This window comes from Oryctolagus cuniculus, chromosome 5 (assembly GCF_051225735.1).
Source record: "Oryctolagus cuniculus isolate XC-2025 breed Fujian yellow rabbit chromosome 5, ASM5122573v1, whole genome shotgun sequence".
In the NCBI taxonomy this organism is placed as follows: Eukaryota; Metazoa; Chordata; class Mammalia; order Lagomorpha; family Leporidae; genus Oryctolagus; species Oryctolagus cuniculus.
This window is the reverse complement of record NC_142871.1, coordinates 9,743,839-9,768,616: the sequence shown is the minus strand read 5'-3', so window position 1 is coordinate 9,768,616 and position 24,778 is coordinate 9,743,839. Positions and strand designations below refer to the sequence as shown.

At 60.5% G+C, this 24,778-nt stretch overlaps 1 protein-coding gene across 6 annotated transcripts in view; it reads left to right on the top strand.

The window, feature by feature from the left end:
* Positions 1-24,778, top strand: part of SYNJ2 (synaptojanin 2) — a 91,132-nt gene that overhangs the window by 19,259 nt on the left and 47,095 nt on the right. For all 6 annotated transcript variants that reach the window (XR_016234453.1, XM_051855211.3, XM_008263731.5 and 3 more), the window contains exons 2-4: positions 6,654-6,740; positions 14,996-15,266; positions 20,590-20,815. Coding sequence is in view for 5 of the 6 variants with exons in the window: in XM_051855211.3 (XP_051711171.3) it covers positions 6,654-6,740; positions 14,996-15,266; positions 20,590-20,815 (584 nt within the window). In the remaining variant the exon portion in view is untranslated. The remainder of the gene's footprint in view (positions 1-6,653; positions 6,741-14,995; positions 15,267-20,589; positions 20,816-24,778) is intronic.

Here is a 24,778-nt window from a genome sequence, read left to right as displayed (position 1 = left end):
CCACGTGGAAAGGGGGCCGCGTGGCAAGGGCTCAGTGGTGTCCCCCAGAGACACGGTGGAGTCCTGACCTTGAGTCCTGCAGGATGTATCCTTGTTTGCTTATTTTAAGGTTTACTTATTTGATGGCCCGGCGCCATGGCTCACTTGGCTAATCCTCCACCTGCGGTGCCAGCGTCCCATATGGGCTCTGGGTTCTAGTCCTGGTTGCTCCTCTTCCAGGCCAGCTCTCTGCTGTGGCCCGGGAGTGCAGTGGAGGATGGCCCAAGTGCTTGGGCCCTGCACCCCATGGGAGACCAGGAGAAGCTCCTGGCTCCTGGCTTCGGATCAGCGCGGTGCCGGCCATAGCAGCCATTTGGGGGGGTGAACCAACGGAAGGAAGACCTTTCTCTCTGTCTCTGTCTCTCTCTCTATAACTCTACCTGTCAAAAAAAAAAAAAAAAAAAAGATTATTTGAAAGGAGCAGTTACAGAGAGCGAGGGAGGGACAGAGACCTTTCATCCATTTGTTCACTCCCCAGATGGCCGCGACAGCCAGGGCTGGGCCAGGCCGAAGCCAGGAGCCAGAAGGCTTCACCTGGCTTTCCCACGTGGGTGGCAGGGTTCCAAGTGCCTGGGCCAGGAGCTGGAATCGTGGGGTGCCGGGAGTCCCAGGGGGTGGCTTACAGCGCCAGCCCTGGGCCCTCGCTTAGAGGCGGGGATGGCTCAGCTGTAACACTGAGGTGTGCCCCTCATCCAGCGTGCCTGCCGTCCCTGTGAGACCGTGGTCACGCGATGGACCGGCAGGCTGGAGTGACAGCTGTGCGTCGGGGACCGCCAAGGCTGGCTGTCCAGCACCGGGCGTGGGCAGTGGGGCACTGCCCACACCTGCCTCCGGCCGCGGGCCCCAGAGCCTGTGCGAGAGCTCGTTTTACCGTCATAAGCCGTCCCCCATTGTTGCGTGAGTCTGTTCGTGGTAGAAGCTGCGTGAGCAGCCATGGCCGTGATGGTTGTAGGAGTGAGGGGTAAAGCTGTTTTCATTCGGGGTCAATAAGTCACAGGGCCACTGGGAGAAGGTGGCCCTGTCGGGTATTGTTTTTAAAATACAAGCATGAGAAGTCCTTTTTTTTCCCCCACTTGTGTTTGTTTAGTTTTCCCAAGAGCAGGGGGCGAGCTGTCCACACGGTGCTCTGTGAAGGCACGGGGCCGGGCAGCTTTGTGTCCACAGCTTCTCGGGGTCACACTGCCACCCCCGGAGGGTGGATTGGAGCTCATCCCTTTGTTCTGCAGGTTCCTATCTGGGTCTTATTTGTGCAGGTTTATTTGCATGGTTGACTGAATGCACAAGGCCTCCTTGTTCTGTGGTTCACAGAGAAGCGGGTACCAGGACTCGCGGGGCTGTGGGTGTCAGAATTACTGTGCCGGTTTCTCAGTGAGAGCTGCTGTTGGTCTGCCCCGGGCCTGCCCCTGCTCGCACCGGCAGACACAGGGCCGGCCTTCCACCTGTGAGGCAGGGAGCAGGCCCATCTCCCAGGAGGACTGCACGCAGAGTTCTTCCTCCGGGGCCTGGGAGCAGGTGCAGGGGCGGGAAGGTGCCTCTTCCTCCTTCTCACCTTTTGTTATTTTTGAAATATTTTAAAGATTTATTTATTTATTTGAAAGGCAAAGTTAGAGATTTTCCACCCACTGATTCACTCCCCAAATGGCCACAATGATTGGGGCTGGCCCAAAGTGAAACCGGGAGCCTGGAACAACGTCTGGGTCTCCCATGTGGGTGGCAGGGCTCAAGCACTTGGGCCATCTTCTGCTGCTTCCCTGGCTGCATTAGCAGGGAGCTGGACCAGAAGTGGAGCAGCCGGGACTCAAACCAGTGCTCATATGAGAAGCTGGCTCTGCAGGCGGCTGCTTAACCTGCTGTGCCACAGCACCGACCCTGCCTCACCTTTTTATTTTTTTGACAGGTAGAGTCATAGACAGTGAGACAGAGAGAAAGGTCTTCCTTCCGTTGGTTCACTCCCCAAATGGCTGCTATGGCCGGCGTTGCGCCGATCCGAAGCCAGCAGCCAGGTGCTTCCTCCTGGTCTCCCATGGGGTGCAGGGTCCAAGCACCTGGGCCATCCTCCACTGCACTCCCTGGTCACAGCAGAGAGCTGGCCTGGAAGAGGGGCAGCCGGGACTAGAACCCGGCACTCATATGGGATGCTGGCTCCGCAGGTGGAGGATTAACTAAGTGAGCCACGGTGCCGCCCCCCACCCCTTGAAGTTTTGGCCTTGGTCAGGTTTTTTCTTTGGAGTAAGTCACAAAGCTTCTCAGGCAAAGCCAGGGGCTCCTGGGGACAGATTCAGATGTGAACACCTGGCCCCCAGAGTTCTCTGTCCTCGCTACAGAAGACCCTGGTTGGTTACGGCTGTCCTGGCATCAGTGGCTTTGGTGGCTGTGGAGCCGGCTCCCATGCCACAGCGCAGGCACAGCGCCTTTGAACCGTGTCCTGGTCTGGATGCAGGCGGTCTTCAGTCGGGGTTGGAGGGGACTGCCCTTCGGGGGTCCTTCCCTGTGCAGAACTGGTGCGCCTTCAAGGAAATAGCACTGTTCTGTTATCTCCAAGGAGAGGAAAGTGCTAACCGGGGCGGACGTGTCCCCAAGGAAGGGGATTTCATGCCAGGTGGCTCTCTGGGACTCCTGCATCTGGGACCTGCACCAGATGGCTCTCTCTGGGTATCAGATTTCAAGGGAGGCCGAGGGCAGGAGGCCTGGGGGCTACAGGAAGTGGGTGGGGCCCTGGGTCCTAATCCCCAGGACCTGGTGCTGGGTTAAGAGCCCTGCTCAGCTGGGAGGGGTGTGAGGTGGGCAGTGCACTTCCTAAAACTTGGAGGAGGGAGGCGAGGCAGAGGTGAGACAGAGGAGGAAGAAGGGGCGGGGAGAGGGGGGGGCAGAGACAGCTCCCCCGGGAGCTGCAGAAGCTGGGAGAAGGATTTGCTCCCTCTTGCAGCCTCCAGGAGCTGCACAGTCCCGCAGGCAGGCCCTGGCTCAGCCCGGGGACCCACTGCGGCCTGCCGACAGAGCCCCTCCTTCGTGGTGTCTGTGGCTACAGCTCCGGAGACCTGCGGGCTCTCTTTCCCCGCTGCCCTGCTTCCCAGGCAGGCTGATGGCAAGGTGCGACTGTGGCGTCTCAGTCCTTTCCCCAGGGACCCTGCCGGCCGGGAACCCTCCCCCACCCCCCCCACCCTCCACCCCCACCCCCCCCACCCCACCCCCACCCACCCCCCCACCCGCCAGCAAAGCCTGCCAGTGTCAGGGCGGGAGGCTTCTGGCTCCCCATGAGGTTTATGACTTCATTCACTTCCTTTAGGGAGCATGCCTTTCCCCTCCCCCACAACATGCCCAATCAGTCAAATTCAGGCACGCATTGGAAAAAATGAAACTATTGAACAGGTTCTTTACCTTTTTGGAGTCACTAACCCCTTTTTGAGGGCCTGTGAGAAACTACGGCTCCGAGCCCCATAAGAAGGCGTGTCGGGGGCGGGGGAAAAGCCTGCATCCCTTAGGCGCCTGGGTTCAACACTGACTCCTGCCCACTGGGGATGCTCACCTGGGAGGCACAGTGGTGGCCCAAGTATTTGAGTCCCTGCCATCCATGCGGGAGACCTGGATTAAGTTTCTGGTTTCGGCCTGGCCCAGCCCTGACCACTGGGGATGAACCAGCAGGTGGGAGCCAGTTCTCGCTCTCTCTGCCTCAGATCAATTTAAAAAAAAAGAAATACATGTACAGATTTGCATGCGATTTTGAAGGTGCCCCCACATTCCTCCACCAGTGGTCCTGGGTGGCTCCAGAGGCAGCTGGGACTTCCTGTGTCCCCCGGGTGAGTGAGAAGCCCTTGTCCTGGGTGGTTCGGGCGGCCCCTCCACCCTGTGCTGTGGGTCCTCACTCGTTACAGATTCATAAATTCTCCTGTGCTCGGAAATGTGTTGGTGACCCCCAGATGGCCCGCACGGCCCTTTTGTGGTCACCCGTGGCACAGGAAGACAGGCACAGGCCTTACACACCACTTCCGGGTGCTCCGTAAACCTCATGCCTGCTGGCAGTGAGCTCATAAACCAGCAGTGTTTATGCAATGAAGTGTCTTCAGACAGAAACCCATAAAACATGGTTATGTATTGATTGGTTACCGGAAATGTTGGCCAGAGGCTACCAGGAACCTAACCCTGTACGCGCCCTGGGAACAGCGGGGCTGGCATTTGCTAATGCCTGCATAGGCCGGCACTGCCCCCAGGGACAGGACCCGAGGGTGCCTGCATGCTGGGGGTCTGGGCACTGCCTGCAGCAGAGGGGAGCCGAGCCTCTGGTCTGTCCCGTCTCTCAGGGTGACCCTGACCATGCCCTGCCCTTCCGGGCCCCTGGAGGAGAATGATTTGGGAGCAGCAGGCCCCGGCTGCGATGCTGCACCCCCATAGGAGCATCAGCTTGAGTCCTGGCTGCTCTGCTTCCGATCCAGCTTCCTGCTGATGCGCCTGAGAGAGCAGCGGAAGATGGCACAAGTGCTTGGGTCCCGGCACTCATGTGGGAGACCAGGCGGAGTTTCTGGCTTCTGGCCCAGCCCTGGCCGTCATGGCTGTGTGGGGAGTGAACAAGCAGAGAGAGGCTCACTCTCTCTCTCTCTTCTCTCTCTTTCTGTCATTCTGCCTTTCGAGTAAATAAAAAAGTCTTTTTTAAAAAAAAAAAAATTATTTGAAAGGCAGAGTTACACAGAGAGAGAAGGAGAGGCAGAGAGAGAGAAGTCTTCCATCCGCTGGTTCACTCCCCAGATGGCCGCAACGGCCAGAGCTGAGCAGATCCGGAGCCAGGAGCTGCTTCTGGTTCTCCAGTGTGGGTGCAGGGACCCAAACACTTGGGCCATCTTCTCCTGCCATCCCAGGTCATAGCAGAGAGCTGGATCAGAAGTGGAGCAGCTGGGACTTGAACTGGCACCCGCATGGGATGCCGGTACTGCAGACAGCGGCTTTACCTACTATGCCAGAACACCGGCCCCAAAACCAATGTTTTTAAAAATGAGGTGTCAGGGTGGCTAACAGCTTAAACCAGGCTTCCCCCGGAATCACCCAGTTCTGCACCTCGCCCAGTCCTGCACCTGCCTCTCTTGAGCACACATCGACAGAGGCGGGGCAGGTGGAGGAGGCGGGGCAGCTGCCAATCACAGGCTGGCTCGAGGGGCTGCTCTGTCACTCATCTGTCCAACATTGCCCTTGGAATCTTGATTCCTGGTTGAAATTCCCTAACTCTGGGTGTGGAGGCAGTAGAGCAAGGCGTTTGCTCACCTCCACGGTGGTGGAAGCAGCCCAGGCTTCTGGGGGGGGGGGGGCTCCTCAGGGACTGTTGTTCATAGAATCGGAGGATCAGTTTGGCAAGTCCTCCCATCAGGCAGGTAGGCAGCAAAAACGTGCGTTTGCCGCCTATGTAACCACTGCCCCACCGCCTTTCAGCTTGCAGCCATCTCAGGGTGGTGTCGCTGTCCTCCAGCCGGGGGCCCACGTGGGGGCGGGGCCAAGCACTCGGGACAACTTCTGCTGCCTTCCCAGATGCATTAGGAGGGAGGTGGATTGGAAGTGGAGCAGCCGGGACTCAAACCGATGCTCATATGGGATGCCGGTATTGCAGGTGGCAGCTTAACCAGTCATGCCACGGTGCCGACCCCTACAAAATCTCTCCCAGCTTTCAGGAAGGGTGGTATCCTCTGTGGCCTGACTTATTTGGTGGTTGTTGACTTTACTGAGATAGAATTCGTGCACCACATAGCCCTTAGAGCACAACACACCCGATTTTTAGTATATTTTCCATCACCACCATCTAATGTTAGAACATTTTCGTCCCTCTTAAAAGAGACCTCGTGCTCACAGGCAGTGGCCCTGCCTTTCCCTCTGTGCGCAGCCCCCGGCACTCGCCTTTCTCTGTTTTCCTGCTGTGGACCACTCAGGTCGGTGGGATATTTCTGAGGTTGTCTGTGCTGGCTTCGTAGGAGTAATGTTCTCTGGCTTCACCCATGTCCCTGTGTGCCTAACACATTGTTCTGGGGAGGGGTCCGCAGGCCTGCCCCCGGCCCTGGGACAGCCCAGGGAGCTGTGCCCCCTGGGGAAGGTTGGGGCCCCTGCCTCTGGTGGTCGGTTGCTGGGTGTGGCTGGGGCATTGGACAGCGACTGCTCACGCACGTGGGGACAGGGCACACAGCTGACCCGACTGCTGGCAACCCTGGGCATGCGGCTGGCCTTGGCATTCATCAGGCACAGCCCGGGACGCCCAGGCCCCTCTTCTCAGGGTCTCCTGGTTAGAAGCAGGTCCCCTGGGGTGGATGGACTGATGGGAAGGAGGTTAATGCTGCCTCCCTCCCATGTTCAAGCATGCACAGTGGGGGGCGGGGCCCGCAGCCCTGTTCCCAGCTGGGCACCAGAGCCTCAGCCCCGTGGAGCACCCTGAAGCTCACCCCACCTTTGCCAGTCCCCAGGAGGCAGCAGACCTTGTATGGGCTTGCAGCTCTGCGATCTGAGAGTCGCAAACCTCCGTGCGCGGGGGAGCTATTGTCTTGGCGCTTGGTCGGTGTGGGTGGGGAGCCAGCTGGGACGGGGCGGCGTGGAGGAGCGGGGTGAGCCGCAGTGCCGCTGATGCCTTGCTCTGCTTCCCCCACCAGCTCCGGAAGAGAAGGAAGTCATCAGAGGAGACTATGGCAAGCTCACGGACGCTTACGGCTGCTTGGGCGAGCTCAGGTTAAGATCCGGTGAGTACTGGCTGGCCGGGGCAGCTGCCCAGCACGTGTGGCCTGGGCGGCCTCTCCCATGCCCGACACTGTGGAAGGAGATGCATGTTCAGTTCCACTGCCTCCCAAGGGAGATCGGGGTGCCTGGCACCTGCTGTGAACCTGTCTGTGCAGGTGGGGGGGGCGTGGCTTCTGGCGCTGGGTCCCAGCAGGACCCAAGTTGTTCCAAAGTCTGGGCTGGGGCTCCTGCCCCAAGGTGTTTTTTTTCATTTGCAAGGGAATCTCTGCTTTACGAGATGTGCGGAGGTGGGAGACTTCTGGGATCCCTCTGGTCCAGCTGGCAGGTGGAGGGGTTGGGCTGGCAGTTGTTGGCCAGGAGAGTAAGACCTCCAATGTCTCGTGCTCGGTGCACGCTGCGAGGGGCAGGCAAGGAGACCCCATCCCAACACCGCTGTGAGCTCTGGCTCCGTGAGGGGGAGAACTTAGAGGAAGACGTGGGCATCTCTGGCCCCCGGCCATGAGACTCCGGGGATGAGCCGGTGGCCGGTTGCCGTGGGCGGCTGCGGCCACACCTGTGTTGCCTCTGTTGTCCCCTGCTCTGGGGTCCTCTGGTTCTGCGTCCCCCTCCCTTCCCTCCTCCCCCAGGCTCACTTAATTGACGCAACCCCATCCCGTGTCAGCGGTGACTCTAAGGCCAAGACGTGAGCGCGGTCCCGTTCTGATTCTCGGTCCTGTGTGGGGAAACGGCGGTGGCCGTGAGTTGTCTCCATCTGGGCAGTGTGGTTTTCCCACGCTGCGTGGCCCACGCGGCAGCCGGTACAGAGCCCGAGGCTGGGGGAACCCACGGAGCAGGCTGTTGCGTTGGTCCGTCTGGCTCTTCTCTGCCGTGGGTGGGCTTTTCCTGAACTGATCGCTTCCAGACAGGAAATTTTGGGGAAAAGCATCAGTGCTCGGGTGACAAAGATGCAGTTGTTAGGTGTCCGTGCCTGGGGCCACACGTAGGTTAACGTATTTCCTCTTAAAAATCACGTGGACTTCAGTGTTCTCCTGTGTCTGTGCCCCTGTTATGCAAAGCAAGGAGCTCGGGTGGGATTCAAACTCGGGTCTCACCTCCTCCCCATACTTGCTTTTCCCGCGCAAACATGCTGCCTGCCGGGTTATGTGCTGTAGGACTTTTCCCTCCCTGGAAGTCTTTCCAAGGTGACCAAAAAATCCGCGTGGCCCTTGCACCCCAAGGCGATGACATGCAGTGGCTCTAATGCTCACTGGGGCTTTCTCTCTAAGCTTTTAGTTTTATTTAGTGAGGCAGGAAGAGAAGGGTGGAGGCAGGCAGAGCTCCCACCTGCTGCTTCTCTCCCTAAACACCTGCAGCACCTGCTGAAGTTGGGGTCTCTGTCCAGGGCCCCCCACCCCGTGGTGGGGGCGGGGACTCAGCTGCCTGAGCCATCACCTCCTGCCCCCCAGGGTGTGCGTTAGCAGGAACGCTGGAGTCAGAGACACAGCCAGGACTCAAACCCAGCACTGTGGTTGGTGTGGGAAGCCGGGGTGCCAGCCGGCAGCTCGGCCACGGCACCGAGCGGCCACTGTGCTCTGAGTATATTGTCGCCTCGGCCCTCCTGGTGACCCATGGAGTGGCTGCCATTATGGCGTCCTCGGCCCTCCTGGTGGCCCGTGGAGTGGCTGCTGTTACTGCGTTTGCAGACACAGAGGGAAGCCCTGAGGCTTAGGTCCTGGGTCCCCCCCGCCCCCCGAGTCACCTTGCTTCACCTTATGGATTGGGCGCCCGGATGTCTTTCAGTCCTTGCCATCTGAGTGCTGGCAGCTTTGATACACACGTGGTGAATTCTGCCTTTTTTTTTTTTTTAAATAGATTTGAAGGGCAGAGAGACAGAAATGTTGCATCTGCGGGCCTACTCCCCAGATGCTTGCCCCAGCCCAGGCTGAGCCAGGCCGAAGCAGGAGTCCACTCTGGGTCTCCCACACGAGTGGCAGGGCCCCAGGTACTTGGGTCCTCACCTGCTGCCTCCCAGTCTGCATTAGCAGGAAGCTGGAGAGAGCTGGGGGCCGGCGCTGTGGTGGAGCAGGTAAAGCCACCACCTGTGACGCAGGCGCCTCACATGGGCGCTGGTTCCAGTCCCGGCTGCTCCTCTTCCAATCCAGCTCCCTGCTTAGCACCTGGGAAAGCAGCAGAGGATGGCCCAAGTGCTTGGGTCTCTGCACCCACATGGGATGAAGCTCCAGCCTCCTGACTTCAGACCAGCCCAGCTCCAGCCATCATGGCCATTGGGAATGAACCAGCAGATGGATGATCGCTCTGTCTCTCCCTTGCTCTCTCATTCTGCCTTTTTTTTTTTTTTTTTTTTTTTGACAGGCAGAGTGCACAGTGAGAGAGAGAGACAGAGAGAAAGGTCTTCCTTTTGCCGTTGGTTCACCCTCCAATGGCTGCCATGGCCAGCGCGCTGTGGCCGGCGCACTGCGCTGATCCAATGGCAGGAGCCAGGTACTTATCCTGGTCTCCCATGGGGTGCAGGGCCCAAGCACTTGGGCCATCTTCCACTGCACTCCCTGGCCACAGCAGAGAGCTGGCCTGGAAGAGGGGCAACCGGGACAGAATCCGGCGCCCCGACTGGGACTAGAACCCAGTGTGCCGGCACCACAAGGCGGAGGATTAGCCTAGTGAGCCGCGGCGCCGGCCTCATTCTGCCTTTAGAATAAAACAACTCGGCTCAGACAACCTGGGTTTTAAACTTGTGCCTTGAGGCGTGGAGGGTGCCTTCTACTAGCTTCTCTGCTTTTCTGTGAGGGGCAGGCAGCTTGCCCACCAAGGACAAGGCCTTCCCTTATCCCCAGTTTTGTCCTGGGCAGCCCCAAAGAAATCTGGGAGGAGCAGGCCAGGGGCCGTGCTGCACCTCAGTGGGGTCTTCCCGGTGTGGGGGCTTCCCTAGAGATGCCTGGGCAAGGCCCTCCGCCCTTCCTCAACCAGGGCCCCCATGGGCCTTTGTCTGAAGCCCCCAGGATGGCCGGCGTGCCTGGCTAAAGGCTGAAGCACTGACAAGGCCACCGGGGCCCCAGGACCGGCTGGAGGTCTGGAGCGCGAGAGCCAGGCCTGACCGCCGCACGGCCGGCACGGAGCCCTGGGCTGCTGCAGCACGGCTGGATTGGCTGCAGGTCGAGTTTTGCAAATCCTTTGCCACACTGGGTGTGTGCTTTCCCTCGGTCTCGTGCCCTGTCCACGTCCCCTCGCTGAGCCCCAGTCCCTTTCTGTCTGTGGCGTCCCACCCGCCGAAGCGGCAGCACGAGCAGGATCCAGGAGCAGGCCTCTGCCCCGCGGGGCCTCTCCTTCCCTGAAATGCCAGCCGGAAGGGCTTGGGCCCTCGTGGTTAGCTGGGGTGACAAGCTTCCCACTGTGTGCCCAGTGCAAACACAGACAGTGAGCGGGGAGCAGACGAAGCGTTTATCCCCGTGATGATAGGACTTTAGCTTCTCTCCAACCTGAGCTCACAAGCCCTACCTGTTTCACAGCCTCGAGGGACTCTATTGGAACCACAGGCTGTAGCGAATGGCATTTCCGGGACTTGTGCAGTGCACAGCCTGTGAAGCTGTACACGAGAGCCCTGTCCATTCTCCACCAGCCAGACTTCCTGGATCCTAGTTGCAACTTCACAAATAACCTTCCACGGTCGTGTCATCTCTCAGGCTGTCTTCCCACCTGCAATACTGGGAAAACTGCTTCTCTCCATGTTACGTCCTACTTAAGAGATCCACACGAGGGACTGGGAGTGGTGGCCTCAATGAGTGTGGGGTGCTCCACCAGTACCAGGCAGCCCTGGTTGAGTTGAGTCAGGTGTGGCCTGGGATGGTGGCCGTGTGGAGCTGCTAGGAGGAGCTTGCACTCCCCGCCTGTACCCCACGCAGCTCTGCCGTTCCTTCCTCAGTGGCTGGGGGAGGGCGTGGCCTGCAGAGCACCCCCCCCCCCACCTGCCCGCGAAGGCTGGCTTTGGGTCACTGACTCCTGGTGGCTTCCCCCGGGCTGGCAGTGGCCTCAGAGGGAGGTCTCTGGAGGGCAGCTCAGGTCCTGGCGGGCGGTGCCCTCAGGCAGCCTCCAAGTGGACTTAGGTTTTTAGTCCCCGGACCCAAAGGGGAGCTGGCGGACCCCACCGGCTCTCTGGGGACCAGGGGAGCTCTGCTGGGAGCACGCTGAAGTGGTTGACCTCGGGGTGCCCCGTGGAGCCGGGGAAGCTGAGCGCAAGGGGCTCCCGGCAGCTGGGTGAGCCAGTGCAGTAGGCTGTATGCCCCGCCCACAGGGAGACTCGGGACTGGGCCGTGTAGATGCAGGGGGCCGCGACAATGACCCCCCAGCAGTGTGGGGCTAGGCTCAACCTGCAGGAGTCGGGGTGCCCCAAAGGGCTGGTGCACAAGTTGGTGAGGATGGAGTCACGCCAGCGTTGAAGGGAGAGGAAGCCCAGTGCAGGGTGGGGCTGGAGGAGGGGGAGAGGCCATGGCCAGCACTGGGGGGCCTGGGGCTCAGGCCCACATCCCGCTGCGGCCTCAGGCAGACCCGGGAGTTCTGGGCAGATGCTTAGCAGAGCCTCAGCTCTCTCCCATCCTCGAGCCCCTGTGACTGAGGGGGCGGGTCTCCGGTCTCCGTTGTCACCGTCCCTCATGTCACGTGCAGGTCACGGGACATCCAGTTGTTTGCTTTCCACAAAACTGAGCAGCTCAGCCGGGTGCCGGCCGACGGCACCAACCACAGTTCTGGGGCAGAGTGGCTGGGGTTTGTTTAGCTCTAACTCAGGAGGGCTTTGGAGAACGCAGTACCGTTCCTGTAACAAAGCTCTTTCCGGTCCCCTCGATGTGAACGAGGCGTGCGTGGTGACCACGTGGATGAAGTGACAGCAGGAGGGGCCTGTGGCCTGCACACAGCATTCAGCCATGCCTGTCCCGCCCACATCTGCTTTTGATGTCAAACGGTTGTTTGTGGACTGCTCTGTTTGCATTATATTGTGTACCTTGTTGGGCCAATTGTCTGCTAAGAATAATTGCGTGATAGCTCAGAATCTCATCTAAGCACTGGGAGAGCCCAGTGCCGACCTGGGACTGTGTCACATGGGGACAGACTCGGGGGGTGGGGGGTGAAAATATGCGCCAAGTCGCCGTGGAGGCCCTGCTGGGCTCCGGTGGCCAGCACTTTCATGCTTCCCTGTCAAGACTGCATACGCTGAAAAAGAGATGTGCAGCCACTTAAACGATGGAAACTTCTGACGGGGACATTGAGTCACAGAGACACCGTGCTGTGTGTGGCCCGGCCACCTCCCAAAGCCCCCCCTGCTGGTGCCTCCCGTCACCTCAGGGCTTAGGATTTCCTTGTGGTTCCAACAGGCTTTGGCTCCCCAGCTCAGCGGCTCAAGCCCCAAAGTCTCGTGATTCTGCGCGTGGTCTGGTGGCCGTGGGTGGTGTGTTAAGGACGGAGGCCTGATCCAATCCCAGTGTCGGAAGGCGGAGCCTCCAGGAGCCCCCTGGGTTGGGTGGCATCGCCAGGGTGGCGCCCTGTTACTGAATCGGAGGAAGAGAGGGCCCCCTGTGTCTCTCTGGTTGTTCATGGGGCCGACCCTCCGCCCTCATCGGTGGGATCTCCCCGGCCGCCCCAATCAGCCTGTGAGAACCCCTACAGCTGGATCCATAGGGAGCACAGAAGCAGTGAGAAGCTGACTGACGCTCTGTTAAGGGGGCACTGAGCCAGCCTGACCTAAAGCCTTCAGGCCAGGCAGAGTGTGGGCCCCGGGCGAACCCCGGCACCTGCGTCACAAATGGGCGCGTGCCCCTGCGGGGACAGTCACGGATGAGGGGTGGGGATGGCCACAGCAGCCTTGCAGGAGCCGTGTTGCTAACAGCCTGGGGATACCAGCTCCAAAGCCAGATGCCACCGCCGGCCGGAGAACCTGCCCCACCGGTGCAGCCAGAAAGTGGGTGTGGCTCCCAGCCCCGGACCTGTGACCTGGGGCAGGCTCCTCAACCCTTCTCCCAGGAAGATGGGAGAGTGGCGGCACCTCCTCTGGGGTTGCAGGAAGGGTTAAGTCAGCGCCCTCGATGCAGGTGGGCAGGGCCTGGTGTGAGTGAGTGCCTCCCTCAGTACTGGCTGCTGTGGGGGTGCCTGCTTAGCCACCTGCACCTCTCGTTCCCCTGTCCTGGGTCTCAGGAGCCCAAACACCCCAGGTGGCACCGTCCGCCCCCCTCTTCCCCTTGCTGGGAGAGCCCTGCGTGGCACGCCCCCAACCCTTCCCTGCTGCCCGCCCCGGAAATGCCAGCTGTCTTCCAAGCAGCAGGGATGCCTGCCAGGGGCCTCCCCCCCCCCCCCCGCCACAGGGCCTGGGGAGGGTGCAGCGCTGGAGATCCGCTCCTGATGGGCCTGCCTCTCCCGAGCCCACCCAGCCCAGCCCTCAGGGCCCTTGGGGACTTCGTGGGGACCTCCCTTGGCCCCTCCAGGGGACTTCGTGGGGCTCTGCTTTTGCCGATGCTAGCACTGGGGGCTGGGGAACTTGAGCGCCTGCGCCAGCTCACCTGTCCTCCCTGGGGAACTCAGCCCCGCCCTGTCGCTGTCCCCAGTGTGACTGCCCTTCTCTTACGTGGTTTATGTTTCTTGATGTGGCCAGGATGTCTGATGTAGCCGAGACCCTGGCCCTGCCTGCACTCTCCACCCCCGTGGTGCACCTGTGGGCCCCTGTGAGCAGTGGCCCTCTTACTAATGAAAGCCTGGCATTACCTGGCTGCACACTGGCAAGGGTGAGGAGGGAATCTGGGGAGGAGGTGAGCAGGGACAGGCTGTGTTTGGGACCTGGCATCAGTGCCCAGGCCTCCAGGAACCTCACAAACCATCGCTCTACAGAACAACCACCCATATCGCTCGGGGTGACCAGTTGTTTTTGTTTATTTTTGGAAGGCAAAGAAGGAGACAGAGATCCATCATCCACCCACTGATTCACTCCCCAGACGATGTTCGGGGCTGGGCCAGGCTGAAGGCAGGATGGAACTCCATCCGGGTCTCCCATGTGGGTGCCAGGGGCCCAAGGACTTGGGCCATCTTCCGCTGCTTTCCCAGGCACATTATCAGGAAGCTGGATTGGAAATGGAGCTGCCTGGGCTCAAGCAGGTGCTGTGCTATGGGATGCCAGTGTCACAGGCCGCAGTGCCAGCCCCTCGGGCAGATCTCACTGGGAGACGATCCCTCAAAACTCTGTGGCCAGACTGCCTCCCCAAGGCCACGTACCTGCCCAGATTATCTCCTGGGCCGTGTCCTCGGCGTACCCTGCCCCAGCCACCCATCACCTTTGTGTGTGATGGGGGAGGGGTACAGAACAGGAAATGAGTGGTTGAACAGCAGCATGGCCGGGTCTCTGGAGACAGGCACCTGTGTCCCCTGGCCGCAGGGTCAGCAGAGGTTGGGGTCATTTTTCTCAGGCACTGATTTGGGGAGTGTCCTCCTTTGGGGAGATGGTCATGAGACAGCCCCCACCCTGAGGAGCTCCATCCATGGGGACGCGATGGGGGGGGGTCATGAGCTTGTGTGTGACAGATGCTGATGATGAGGCGCAAGGAGGGGGCACCTGCCTGTGTCTCATGAGAGAAAGGAAGGCTTCTTGGAGGAGGTGTTGCTCAACTGCTCCCAAGGGGTGGGGAGGTAAAGTGGGGGAGACGGGGCTGTTCTAACAGAACGTGTGGGAAAGCCTCGTGCTGTCGTAGAAGACGGAATCTGGGACCACGAAGACGGGCTGGGAGGGGGGCAGGAAGGTCCCCGAGGCCTTGCTGGCCGTCCCAGGCTGGGGACAGTCTCGGGCAAGGGTGTGAGGGTGACCAGCGCATCTGCACAGCTGGCCAGAGGGTATCCATCCCCACGTGGGCGGGGACAGGGGGTGGCAGGGAGCCGGTGGAGTTTCCGGTTCAGCTCTCTGGGTGGGAGGGAGCCACGGAGGGATCTGAGCAGGGGAGGTCCATGTGGAGTGGGGTCTGTGTGACAGCTGGGGAGGGCTGTGCCCGCTGGCGTCCTGGGGCCGGGGTGGCCGAGTTAGTGGGGAGGGCGCACACGGGGGAGGGGCTCGCAGACCCCCGCAGGCTGTCCCCTAGATTGCTGTCCTGTCCCCTGGGCTGCGAACCTGCCCTTCCAAGGTGCTGCCAGGCGTGCCAGCCGCCTGCAGGGGCCCCTCCGTGAGCCAGGCTGGGGCAGGACTGACCCCCTGGGTGGGAGGTGGGCTGCTGGAGCTCCCCCATCTGACTTCTTGCAGGTGGCACCTGCCTGAGCTTCCTGGTGCTGGTGACCGGCTGCACGTCCGTGGGCAGGATTCCAGATGCCGAAATCTACAAAATCACCGCCATCGACTTCTACCCGCTGCAGGAGGAGGCCAAGGAGGAGGAGCGGCTGAGCGCCCTGCGGAAGATCCTCAGCTCAGGGATCTTCTACTTCGCCTGGCCCAATGAGGGGTCGCGCTTCGACCTGACGGTGCGGGCGCAGAGGCAGGGCGAGGACAGCGCCGACTGCGGCGACTCCTTCTTCTGGTGAGAGCCCCGGGTCCCCACCCTTCGGGGGCCTGCGCTTTCAGTCATCCCGGCTCACTGTGCACGACGAGGAAGAGAGAGCTGACTCCGGGGTCCCGTGCCCACCGCCTGCCGGTCCCAGGCGAGGGCGGGGCACTGGGGGTGCGGGACGGTGCCCGGGCTGCTTGTCAATCACGCTGCTTTCCCACGTGCGCACCTGGTGTGTGACAGCCCGGCAGGGGTAAAAGTGATGGAAGTACAAACGCTCCGTAACACTGGGCTTCCGCGTTCTGCGTAGAAAACCAGTTTTATGTATTTGAAAGAGGAGTGAAGCTCTGACAAAGTGACAGGGAGAGAGAGAGAGAGCTCTTCTGTCTGCTGGTCCATTCCCCAAATGGCTGCAGTGGCAGACTGGGCCCGGCTGGAACCAGGAGCCAGGAGCGCCATCTTCTTTCCCATTAGCGGGGGGGGGGGGGGGGGGGGGGGGCTGGATCAGAGCAGAGGATGGACCTCACCCCAGGCTCTCTGATGTGGGTGGGGTGCAGGTCTCGGTCAGCACCTTAGCCTGCCACGCCCCAAGTTCTGCATTTTAAAAGAAGCCATGCGAATTCCCCCAGCCCTGGCACAGGGCCAATTGGCACAAAGCCGATTTGCACCTCTCCCGGGCACCTGCCTCCCTTGGCCCGCCCAGGGCTGTCTTGGAATCCATCTTGGGGCGCAGATTCTTTCCGGGGAGCCTCGGGCCCGCTCACCCATCAGTTCCCGACTTTTGCTGGGCAGGGAGACTCTCCCTGGCTCCTGCAGTGCCCTCCCTCCAACTCGGTTCTCTGCTGTTGCTGAGGCTGGGGGCGCAGGTGCTCAGAGCCGTCTCCTGGTGCCCTCATGAGATTCCGTTTCTGCTCCAGCAGCTCTCGCTGGGCCCAAGATTCCTCCCCATTTCCCTTCCTAACCAGGTACGCGGGCTGCGGCCTGCAGACCACAGCTGAGCCTTGCTGTGGTTGCCCGTCCCTTGTCCCAGGGACCAGTGCGACTCTGGCACCACTGCGGGACCGACCCGACCCCTCCTCCCAGGGCAGCTGGAACTTCGGGGCGGAGGGGCTGAGATCCTGAAGCCATTTTAAACGGGGACTCTGGTGAACAGAGGCGCGTGCCCTCAGCGGGGGTGAGGTCCCTGGGAAAGCGTGGGAGGTGGCTCCGGCGTCCCTCCTGCATGCCAGCTCTGCGTCCACAGGTGCAAGGTGCACAGTGAGACCCGGGGGCACTCAGAGCTGGAGGTGGAGAGGGAATAAGCTGCAGACCGGATCCGAGTTGGGGAGCAGGAAGGCGGTTGGCTGGGCTGCCAGGAGGTAATCCGTTCTTGGGGCGTGGCGTTTGGGCTGGGGTGGAGCCCACAGAACCAGCCACAGCCCAGTCAGGCAGGGCGCAGGTCTGGAGTCAGCAGGGGTCAGCACTGCCCGGGCTGCTCAGGTGACCTGGTTGTTGTCTTTGGGGTCTGATCAGGCGCGCTGAGAACTGCTTCCCAGTGCAGCAAGTGACACGGAGCTCTTGAACACAGTCGGTCTCTTCCTGCTGGGCGTGAGCTGTCCTCCCGCGGGGTCAGGCAGGCGTCACCAGCAACAGGGCTCACCGCAGGTTGTCCTTTGGGCAGAGGCTTCTTCCGCTTCCTCCTGGTGACAGCAGGCGTGGCTGTGTGTCTGGCACACTCCAGAATCTTTGGAGGCCTGCCCTTGTCACATGCAGTTTTCAGTATCCAAGATTTGCTGAGCGATTCAGAAGTGAGGGCGTGGCTTCTACAGTGATGCTCAGAGACCCACGTCTTTTTTTTTTTTTCATAAGTTACTGTTTTTTTTAATTTATTTTCTTTATTTTCTTTTTTTCTTTTTTTTTTTGACAGGCAGAGTGGACAGTGAGAGAGAGAGACAGAGAGAAAGGTCTTCCTTTTGCCGTTGGTTCACCCTCCAATGGCCGCTGTGGCCGGCGCACCGCGCTGATCCGATGGCAGGAACCAGGAGCCAGGTGCTTTTCCTGGTCTCCCATGGGGTGCAGGGCCCAAGCACCTGGGCCATCCTCCACTGCACTCCCGGGCCACAGCAGAGAGCTGGCCTGGAAGAGGGGCAACCAGGACAGACTCCGGTGCCCCAACCGGGACTAGAACCCGGTGTGCCGGCGCCGCTAGGTGGAAGATTAGCCTAGTAAGCCACGGCGCCGGCCAGAGACCCACGTCTTAAGCAGAGCAGCAGTGGGGCTCCCTGTGGGGCGAAAGTGGCCGTGGTCACGTGGTCACGGCTGGGGGCAGCTGGCCGCAGAGGGAGCTGGGAGCCTGCAGAAGTCTCTCCCCTCCCCCTGCCCAGATCCACCTGCACTGGGCGCTCACAGCAGGGGTCTCCAGCAGTGAGGAATTGCTGCTGTCTGAGGGAGGCTGAAGGGCGGGGGGTCCAGGGGCCTTTTTTAAACAAGTAGGGCACCGTGACCCAGATTCGCCGCCTCCCTGGATGTCTCTCCTGGTGACAGGCCTCACAGTGCACCGCTCTAGTCCCCTGGGTGCAGGGAGGCGTCGCTGTGAAAGTAGGGCTTCCACAGGACAGGTGCAAGGTGCAGAGCGCCGGCTCCGTGACCTTGGGCAAGCCTCTCACGTCTGCGTGCCTCAGTTTCCTCACCTGTAAAGTGGGATTTCCCATAGGACCTTGCATGTGGGCTCGTTCTAGGGGTGCAGGGGCTCACCCATCCCCAGGCAATGGACTGGTACTCAGCGCCCTGACCAATGTTGGGGTGCCCTCCCTCCCGACCCTGGAATCCAGGGCGCAGACCAGCTCCCTGAGCAGGGGGAGGAAGTACCGGAACTTTTGTATAGTTTTCCCTTTTTTAACTAATTTTATTTCTTAAAAACCAGCTCTTATTTAAAAAAAAAAAAGTTATTTTCATTTTATTTGGAAGGCAGATATGTTCCATCTGCTACTTCACGCCCCAAAGGCCTGCAAAGCTGAGGGCTGGGCCAGGCCAAAGCCAGGGGCTGGGAACGCAGTCTGCGTGGCAGGGACCCAAGGACTTGAGCCAGCACCTGCTGTCCCCAGGGAGTGCATTAGCAGAAAGCTGGACTAGGAAACAGCCCGGACTCAACCCCGAACACTCTGACAGGGGACGTGGGCATCCCAAACAGCATCTTAGCCACTGCGCCAAGTGCCTGCCCCTAAGTTTTATTTCCATTTCATTTTTAAAAAATATTTATTTATTTATTTGAAAGGCAGAGTTACATAGAGAGAAGGAGAGGCAGAGAGAGAGAGAGAGAGAGAGGTCTTCCATCCACTGGTTCACTCCCCAATTGGCCACAACGGCTGGAGCTGTGCTGATCCAAAGCCAGGAGCTTCTTCCGGGTCTCCCACGTGGGTGCAGGGGCCCAAGCACTTGGGCCATCCTCCACTGCTTTCCAGGCCATAGCAGAGAGCTGGACTGGAAGTGGAGCAGCTGGGACTAGAACTGGTGCCCACATGGGATGCCGGCACTGCAGGTGGCAGCTTTACCCATTATGCCACAGTGCCAGCCCCTCCATTTCATTCTCCTAACTTGGTTCTGGACTGTTTCATAATGCTCTCACTATATTCACTTCGGGGCATGTGTACGAAGGCACTTCAGACTTTTCATGGAGAACAGAATTTAAGGAAAAGTTGGGTGCAAAGAATTTTGAAATCTGCAGGTTTTTCATACTGCATATTTCCATGAACTTTTTAAAAAAAGATTATTTATTTGAAAGGCAGAGTAACAGAGAAGGAGAGACAGAGATCTTCCGTCCACTGGTTCACCCCGTCAAGGGGTACAACAGCCAGGGCTGGGCCAGGCCAGAGCCGGGAGCCTGGAGCTCCAGCCAGGTCTCCGCATGGGTGCAGGGGCCCAAGGGCTTGGGCCATCTTCTGCTGCTTTCCCAGAAGGATTAGCAGGGAGCTGGATCAGAAGTGGAACAGCTGGGGCCGCCGCTGTGGCATAGCAGGTAAAGCCACTACCTGCAGTACTGGCATCCCATAAGAGCACCAGTGTCGCTCCCCCTCTTCGTGGAGGAACGACACAGGTGTCGTTCTTTCGTCTGCTCGGCCCTCCCCGGGTTTGCTGCTGGTTCTTCCCGGGTTGGCTACTATCCCTTCCACCTCCGTGGAAGGGCAGTTCCCCCTGGCCACATTCCCCACTTCCGCAGGGGAGCGGCACACCGCCGGCCGGCTCTCTCGGGGGCTGCACAGGTGTTCCCCTTAGATGTTCCCCTTAGATGTTCCTGGTGCATGCCGTCTCTCTCCTCCTTTATAGTCCTCCTCTGCCAATCCCAACTCGGCTGCCCACACGCCGAGCACGCTGCTCTCCTCCAATCAGGAGCAAGTCCTACAGTTTATTGGTTGAACTGGAGGCAGCTGTGTAGAAGCTGTTTTCTTCTCTCCCAGCGCCATATTGTGGGAGAGCCACAATGCATAGAATAAGTCTTAATTCCAGTAACTTAGTCCAGTCCGAATTGCTCCCCACACACCAGTTCAAGTCCCAGCTGCTGTACTTCCCATCCAGCTCTCTGCTGTGGCCTGGGAAAGCAGTAGAAGATGGCCCAAGGCCTTGGGCCCCAGCACCCATGTGGGAGACCTGGAGGAAGCTCCTGGCTCCTGGCTTCGGATCGGCAGAGTTCCAGCCATTACAGCCATCTGGGGAGTGAACCAGCAGATGGAAGACCTCTCTCTCTCTCTCTCTCTCTCTGCCTCTGCCTCTCTCTAACTCTGCCTTTCAAATAAATAAATAAATCTTAAAAAAAAGAAGTGGAGCAGCCAGGACACTAACCAAGGCCCATATGGAGTGCCGGTATCACAGGCAGCACCTTATCCCACTACACCACAATGCCAGCCCTTCTGTGAACTTTCTGTAGACCCCTCGTATATAATTTAAATAAGTATTCATGTATTTAATGTGCTTAGTTATGTAATTTGCCACTTTATCATTTACCGTGATATTATTTACTCACAATCCATAACATGCTTTGATCAGCAGGTTTGGGACTTTAAAACGTGGAGCTCACGGTCTAAGCAGAGACGCCTTTGAAACCCCGGGAAGGCACAAAGTCGGTCCTCTGCTCCCGTCTGCCGACCCTGCCGATCTGCTGGGGACCCTGAGAGCGGACTCCTTGTCCCCCTCCTCCCCGCGCCCCGGTGGCCCTGATGTTTGGGGTCCCCCAGTAGGTGTGGCCCCCTGGGCCGCACACGCACTTACCTCGTGCTGAACTGGCCGTTGGGGCCCACACCCTCGGGTGCCTCATCTGTACTCACTTGGGGTCGCGTTTCCTGGCAGCCAGCCGGTGACGGGCGTCTGTGGTGCTGTCCCGCAGGAACCAGCGGCTGCACGTGCCCCTGCGGCAGCACCAGGTGAGCTGCTGTGACTGGCTGCTGAAGGTCATCTGTGGGGTGGTGACCATCCGCACCGTGTACGCGTCGCACAAGCAAGCCAAGGCCTGCCTCATCTCCCGCATTGGCTGCGAGTGTGCCGGCGCCCGCTTCCATATCCGCGGCGTGAACGACGATGGCCACGTGTCCAACTTCGTGGAGACAGAGCAGGTGGGTACCCAGGCTCGAGTGTGGCACCGACTGGTTCAGAGTGGGTGCAGCTCCAGCAGACGTGTTTGCCGTCTGCCCACGCGGTTCCCGAGCATGGCTGCCCCCGGGATGGGCACGGGGGGGCAGCAGGTGCACTTGCCGGAAAACAGTCCCTGGTTTTGGCAGCGCACCTTGCTGGGTTCACATCTCACGCCGGGCCGTGTTGCTCCCCGGCATATTTTTAGCTGAAAGGAATGGAGAGATTTTACCATGTATGGGTGAGAGCCCCACCCATGGAGCCACAGCTGACAGACGAACCAGTAGGGTTTGGAACATCTTCTGGGTCCAGAAATAGGCGGACCATTGCAACAGGAGGACCAGAAAAGAAACCGACATTTTTAACTCTTAAACCAACCAACGCTTTATCCAGGAAGCGAGGGTGAGCGCCTGGGAGGGGACTGCCTGCTGAGCTGCCGTGGCTGTCAGCACTTCCACGGAGAGCCAGCCGCTTCCTCCCTCGTTCCCAGAGATGCTGCCTCACAGCTCTGAGTTTTGTCCTCTAACTTGCGACCCCCAGGACTCTGCGCCTCGGTGGGACAGCAGGCGGAGTGAATTCCGAGAGAGGGAAGGCCCACGTGTGGCCTTTCCGGGGGTGGCGAGCTTCACCCCTGCGTGTGTTTATGGAGGGCAGCTCACAGCCTCTCTGCTGCTGTCACGGGTGTACCTGTGAGGACTTCGCCAGTTCCCTTCAGCCCAGATCTGAGCACCTGCTCTGGGGTCGGGCGCTCCCAGGAGAGGCATTGGAACGGGAGCCGCAGGTGCACTTGCCTGCTCGAGGCTGCTCTGGGGCTGCTCCCCTGGGCGTGGATGAGGCTGTTCAGGGTGGAACAGGATGGGTGGGGGGGCTTGTAGCCCCCAAGCAGAGGCTGTTTCGTTTTCCTTGCTCAGGCCTGCTTGCTGACAGCCACTTCACTTTGCTCCCAGGCACCCCCCTCCTGGCCCCATTTCTGTCATCATTTTCGCCTTGAGTATAAGCCTTCCTACCATTCCCTTCCTGGAAAAAAAGTGCTTGTTGTCTGCCACCTGCCGCGGCCTGGGTGCTGCTCCGGGAACAGGGGCTGACGGTGCCAGAGACCGTGAACTTGTGAGGCACCGGGAGCCTAGGGGCCCTGGGCAGCCCCGGAGGGCCCCTGCCTCGCTCTGCGTCCAGCCTCGGCCAGTCACCGGGCAGAGAAGCCCTTACGTGGTCCTGGTGTTGGTGGATTTGGGACCTCAACCAGTTGTTAGAGTAAGCGCTCTGCTCCCACTGTCCTTTCTGAAAAGCCAGGGTGTCTCAGTGCTGAGTGAGTGACCGCCGAGCGTGCGAGTTTCCTGGGGCTGTCGTCATGAACCCACAACCCAGCGGCTGGAAACAACAGGCGTCTGTTCTCTCTCAGCCCTGGAGGCCGGACGTTTGAAATCAGGGTGCCTCTTCCGGCTCGGTGGCCCAGGTGTCACCAGGCTCGCGGCAGCCTCAGCCCAGTCTCTGCCCCCGTCTTCACACGGCCTGTCCGTGTGTGTGTGTGTGTGTGTGTGTCCGCCTGCTCTTCTCTCTGTGTGTGTGTGTGTGTGTGTGTGTCCGCCCGCTCTTCTGTGTGTGTGTGTGTGTGTCCGCCTGCTCTTCTCTGTGTGTGTGGGTGTGTGTGTGTCCACCCGCTCTTTGTGTGTGTGTGTGTGTGTGTGTGTCCGCCCGCTCTTCTGTGTGGGTGTGTGTGTGGGTGTGTGTGTCCGCCTGCTCTTCTGTGTGTGTGTGGGTGTGTGTGTGTCCACCCAATCTTCTGTGTGTGTGTGGGTGTGTGTGTGTCCGCCCGCTTTTCTGTGTGTGTGTGGGTGTCCGCCCGCTCTTCTGTGTGGGTGTGGGTGTGTGTGGGTATGTGTGTGTCCACCCACTCTTCTCTGTGTGTGTGGGTGTGTGTGTGTCCGCCAGCTCTTTGTGTGTGTGGGTGTGTGTGTGTGTCCGCCCACTCTTCTGTGTGTGTGTGTGTATGTGTGTGTGTCCGCCTGCTCTTCTGTGTGTGTGTGTCCGCCCACTCTTCTATGTGTGTGGGTGTGTGTGTGTGGGGGGTGTCCGCCCGCTCTTCTGTGTGTGTGTGTGTGTGTGTGTGTCCACCCGCTCTTTCTTCGGCTGCCCTGCGCCATGTGACCTGCTTCCAAGGGAGGCCCCATCCCGCAGGCCCACACCGCATCTCGCTCCGCCCCTCAAGAGGGCCCGGCCTGCTGCCGCCGCCCGGTGCTGCCCATGCAGTGCGGTGAGCCCCATGGACACGCCCCTGCCGGCTGCGCTCTCATTTTCTGCACACACACCAGCGTTCCCGTGGAGTAGGGCTGGGCCTCTGCTCTGGGTGCTTCAGCTTGCGTGCTGGGTGATGCGTGTCTGTCTCCTATGTTCCTGATGGGCCCCTTAGGGCTCAGAGGCCGGGACCTTGCCCCCACATCTGCTGAGCCTTCCTCCCACCCCAGGGCCACCCAGCGAGGCCTTGGCCCTGGCCCTGGGGGTTCAGCCGTGTCCTGGTCTGTTTCCTGTTGCTGATGACCCAGTGCCCAGCCTGGGTGAGTGACAACAGATCTTGGTACTGACACCGAGGCTCTTCGTGCTGACAGAGACCCCGGGTGGCATGAGAGCACGTGGTGAGAGAGAGGGGTGCTCGGGGGCCAGGCCACTCGAGAGAGAGCTCAGCAAGCCGCTGATTGCACGGGTGGCTTCAGGGCCGGCCCCACCTCTTAGCGTCTCAAAGTGGGGACTCGTTTCAGCGTGGATTCCCGAGGGCACATCTTGTTCAGACCCAGCAGCCCCTGCCGCCGAGCGGCCCCCACTGCCCTTCCTCATCTGGGGCAGGGGGCGGGGTAGGGATTTCTCGGCTCCTGCAAGCCTTCGTGGTCGTCCTCCTGGTTTTTGCCCCTTTTCTGCCTCTGGGCTCTGGGCCGGACAGTGTTGCTTTCTGTCTGGTTCCCCCCCTGCCCTGTCCCTGGAGCCACAGCTGTTGACAGGCAGCCCAACACCACCATCTGCTGTCCACCCCCCCCCCCCGGGGAGCAGGCAGCTGTGGGCGCTCAGGAGTGAGACGGAAGCCTGTTTCCAGCAGACGCGTGGCTGGACACAGGCTCACGGCCTCGCTCCCGAGGCTGTCTGTGTGGGGCGTGTGGGTTTCAGGCCGCCTTGACACGCTTGCTGGGGAGTAGAGCCCAGGCCACTCGTGCTGTCTGACAGCCGCAGCCTGCTGACCACCAGGATGCGGGGGGAGAAGGTGACCCCCAGCCGGGGGCAGGAGGGCGGCACCCCCGGGCCTGAGTCCCAGCTCGCACTGCCGGGGACCGGGAAGCAGGGTCTGACTGTGACGGCTGCTGCCAGGCTCCGCCCTGGGGCGAGCGGGACACAGAGTGCAGCCCTCACTGCTCTCCAGGCCAGGCCTCAGTGGCTGGCTGCCCGCCAAGGGAGACCCAGCGGGAGGAAGGGAAGCAGGGGCGCCAGGGGACATCTGCCGTGCCCGGAGCTCGCTCCAGGTGCTTCCGAACGTAGGTGCCACGTGCCCTCTTCTAAAGCGTCAGGCAGGAGCAGCAGGGAGAGGTGAAGGGAGGCGACCGTCCCCAGGAGAACAGGTGCTCCTGTGGCTCCCCGGGGATGCAGCCCCGGGGACCTCACGCTCTCTGTCTCTGCACCCCCACAACGGGCGCCCTGCTGTGACGGGGGTGCACCGCTGGTTCCAGGTCTTTGGTTTGATTTTTTGAAGATGGAAACTTCCAGCGGGCTCTGCTTGCTGCGTAGCCCTGCTCCCTGGCCACCTGCTGCTGAAGGCGCTCGTGCTGCTGGGCCAGGGGCTGGAGGCGGTGGGAGGAAGCCGTGCGCAGCCTGCAGCCTGTGCTGAGCCGGGCGACGCCTGCCTGCCCTGGGAGCAAGGGGCGGGCCTGCCCTGCTGGGGCTGCTGGGGCCCGGCCCGGCCTCTTCCT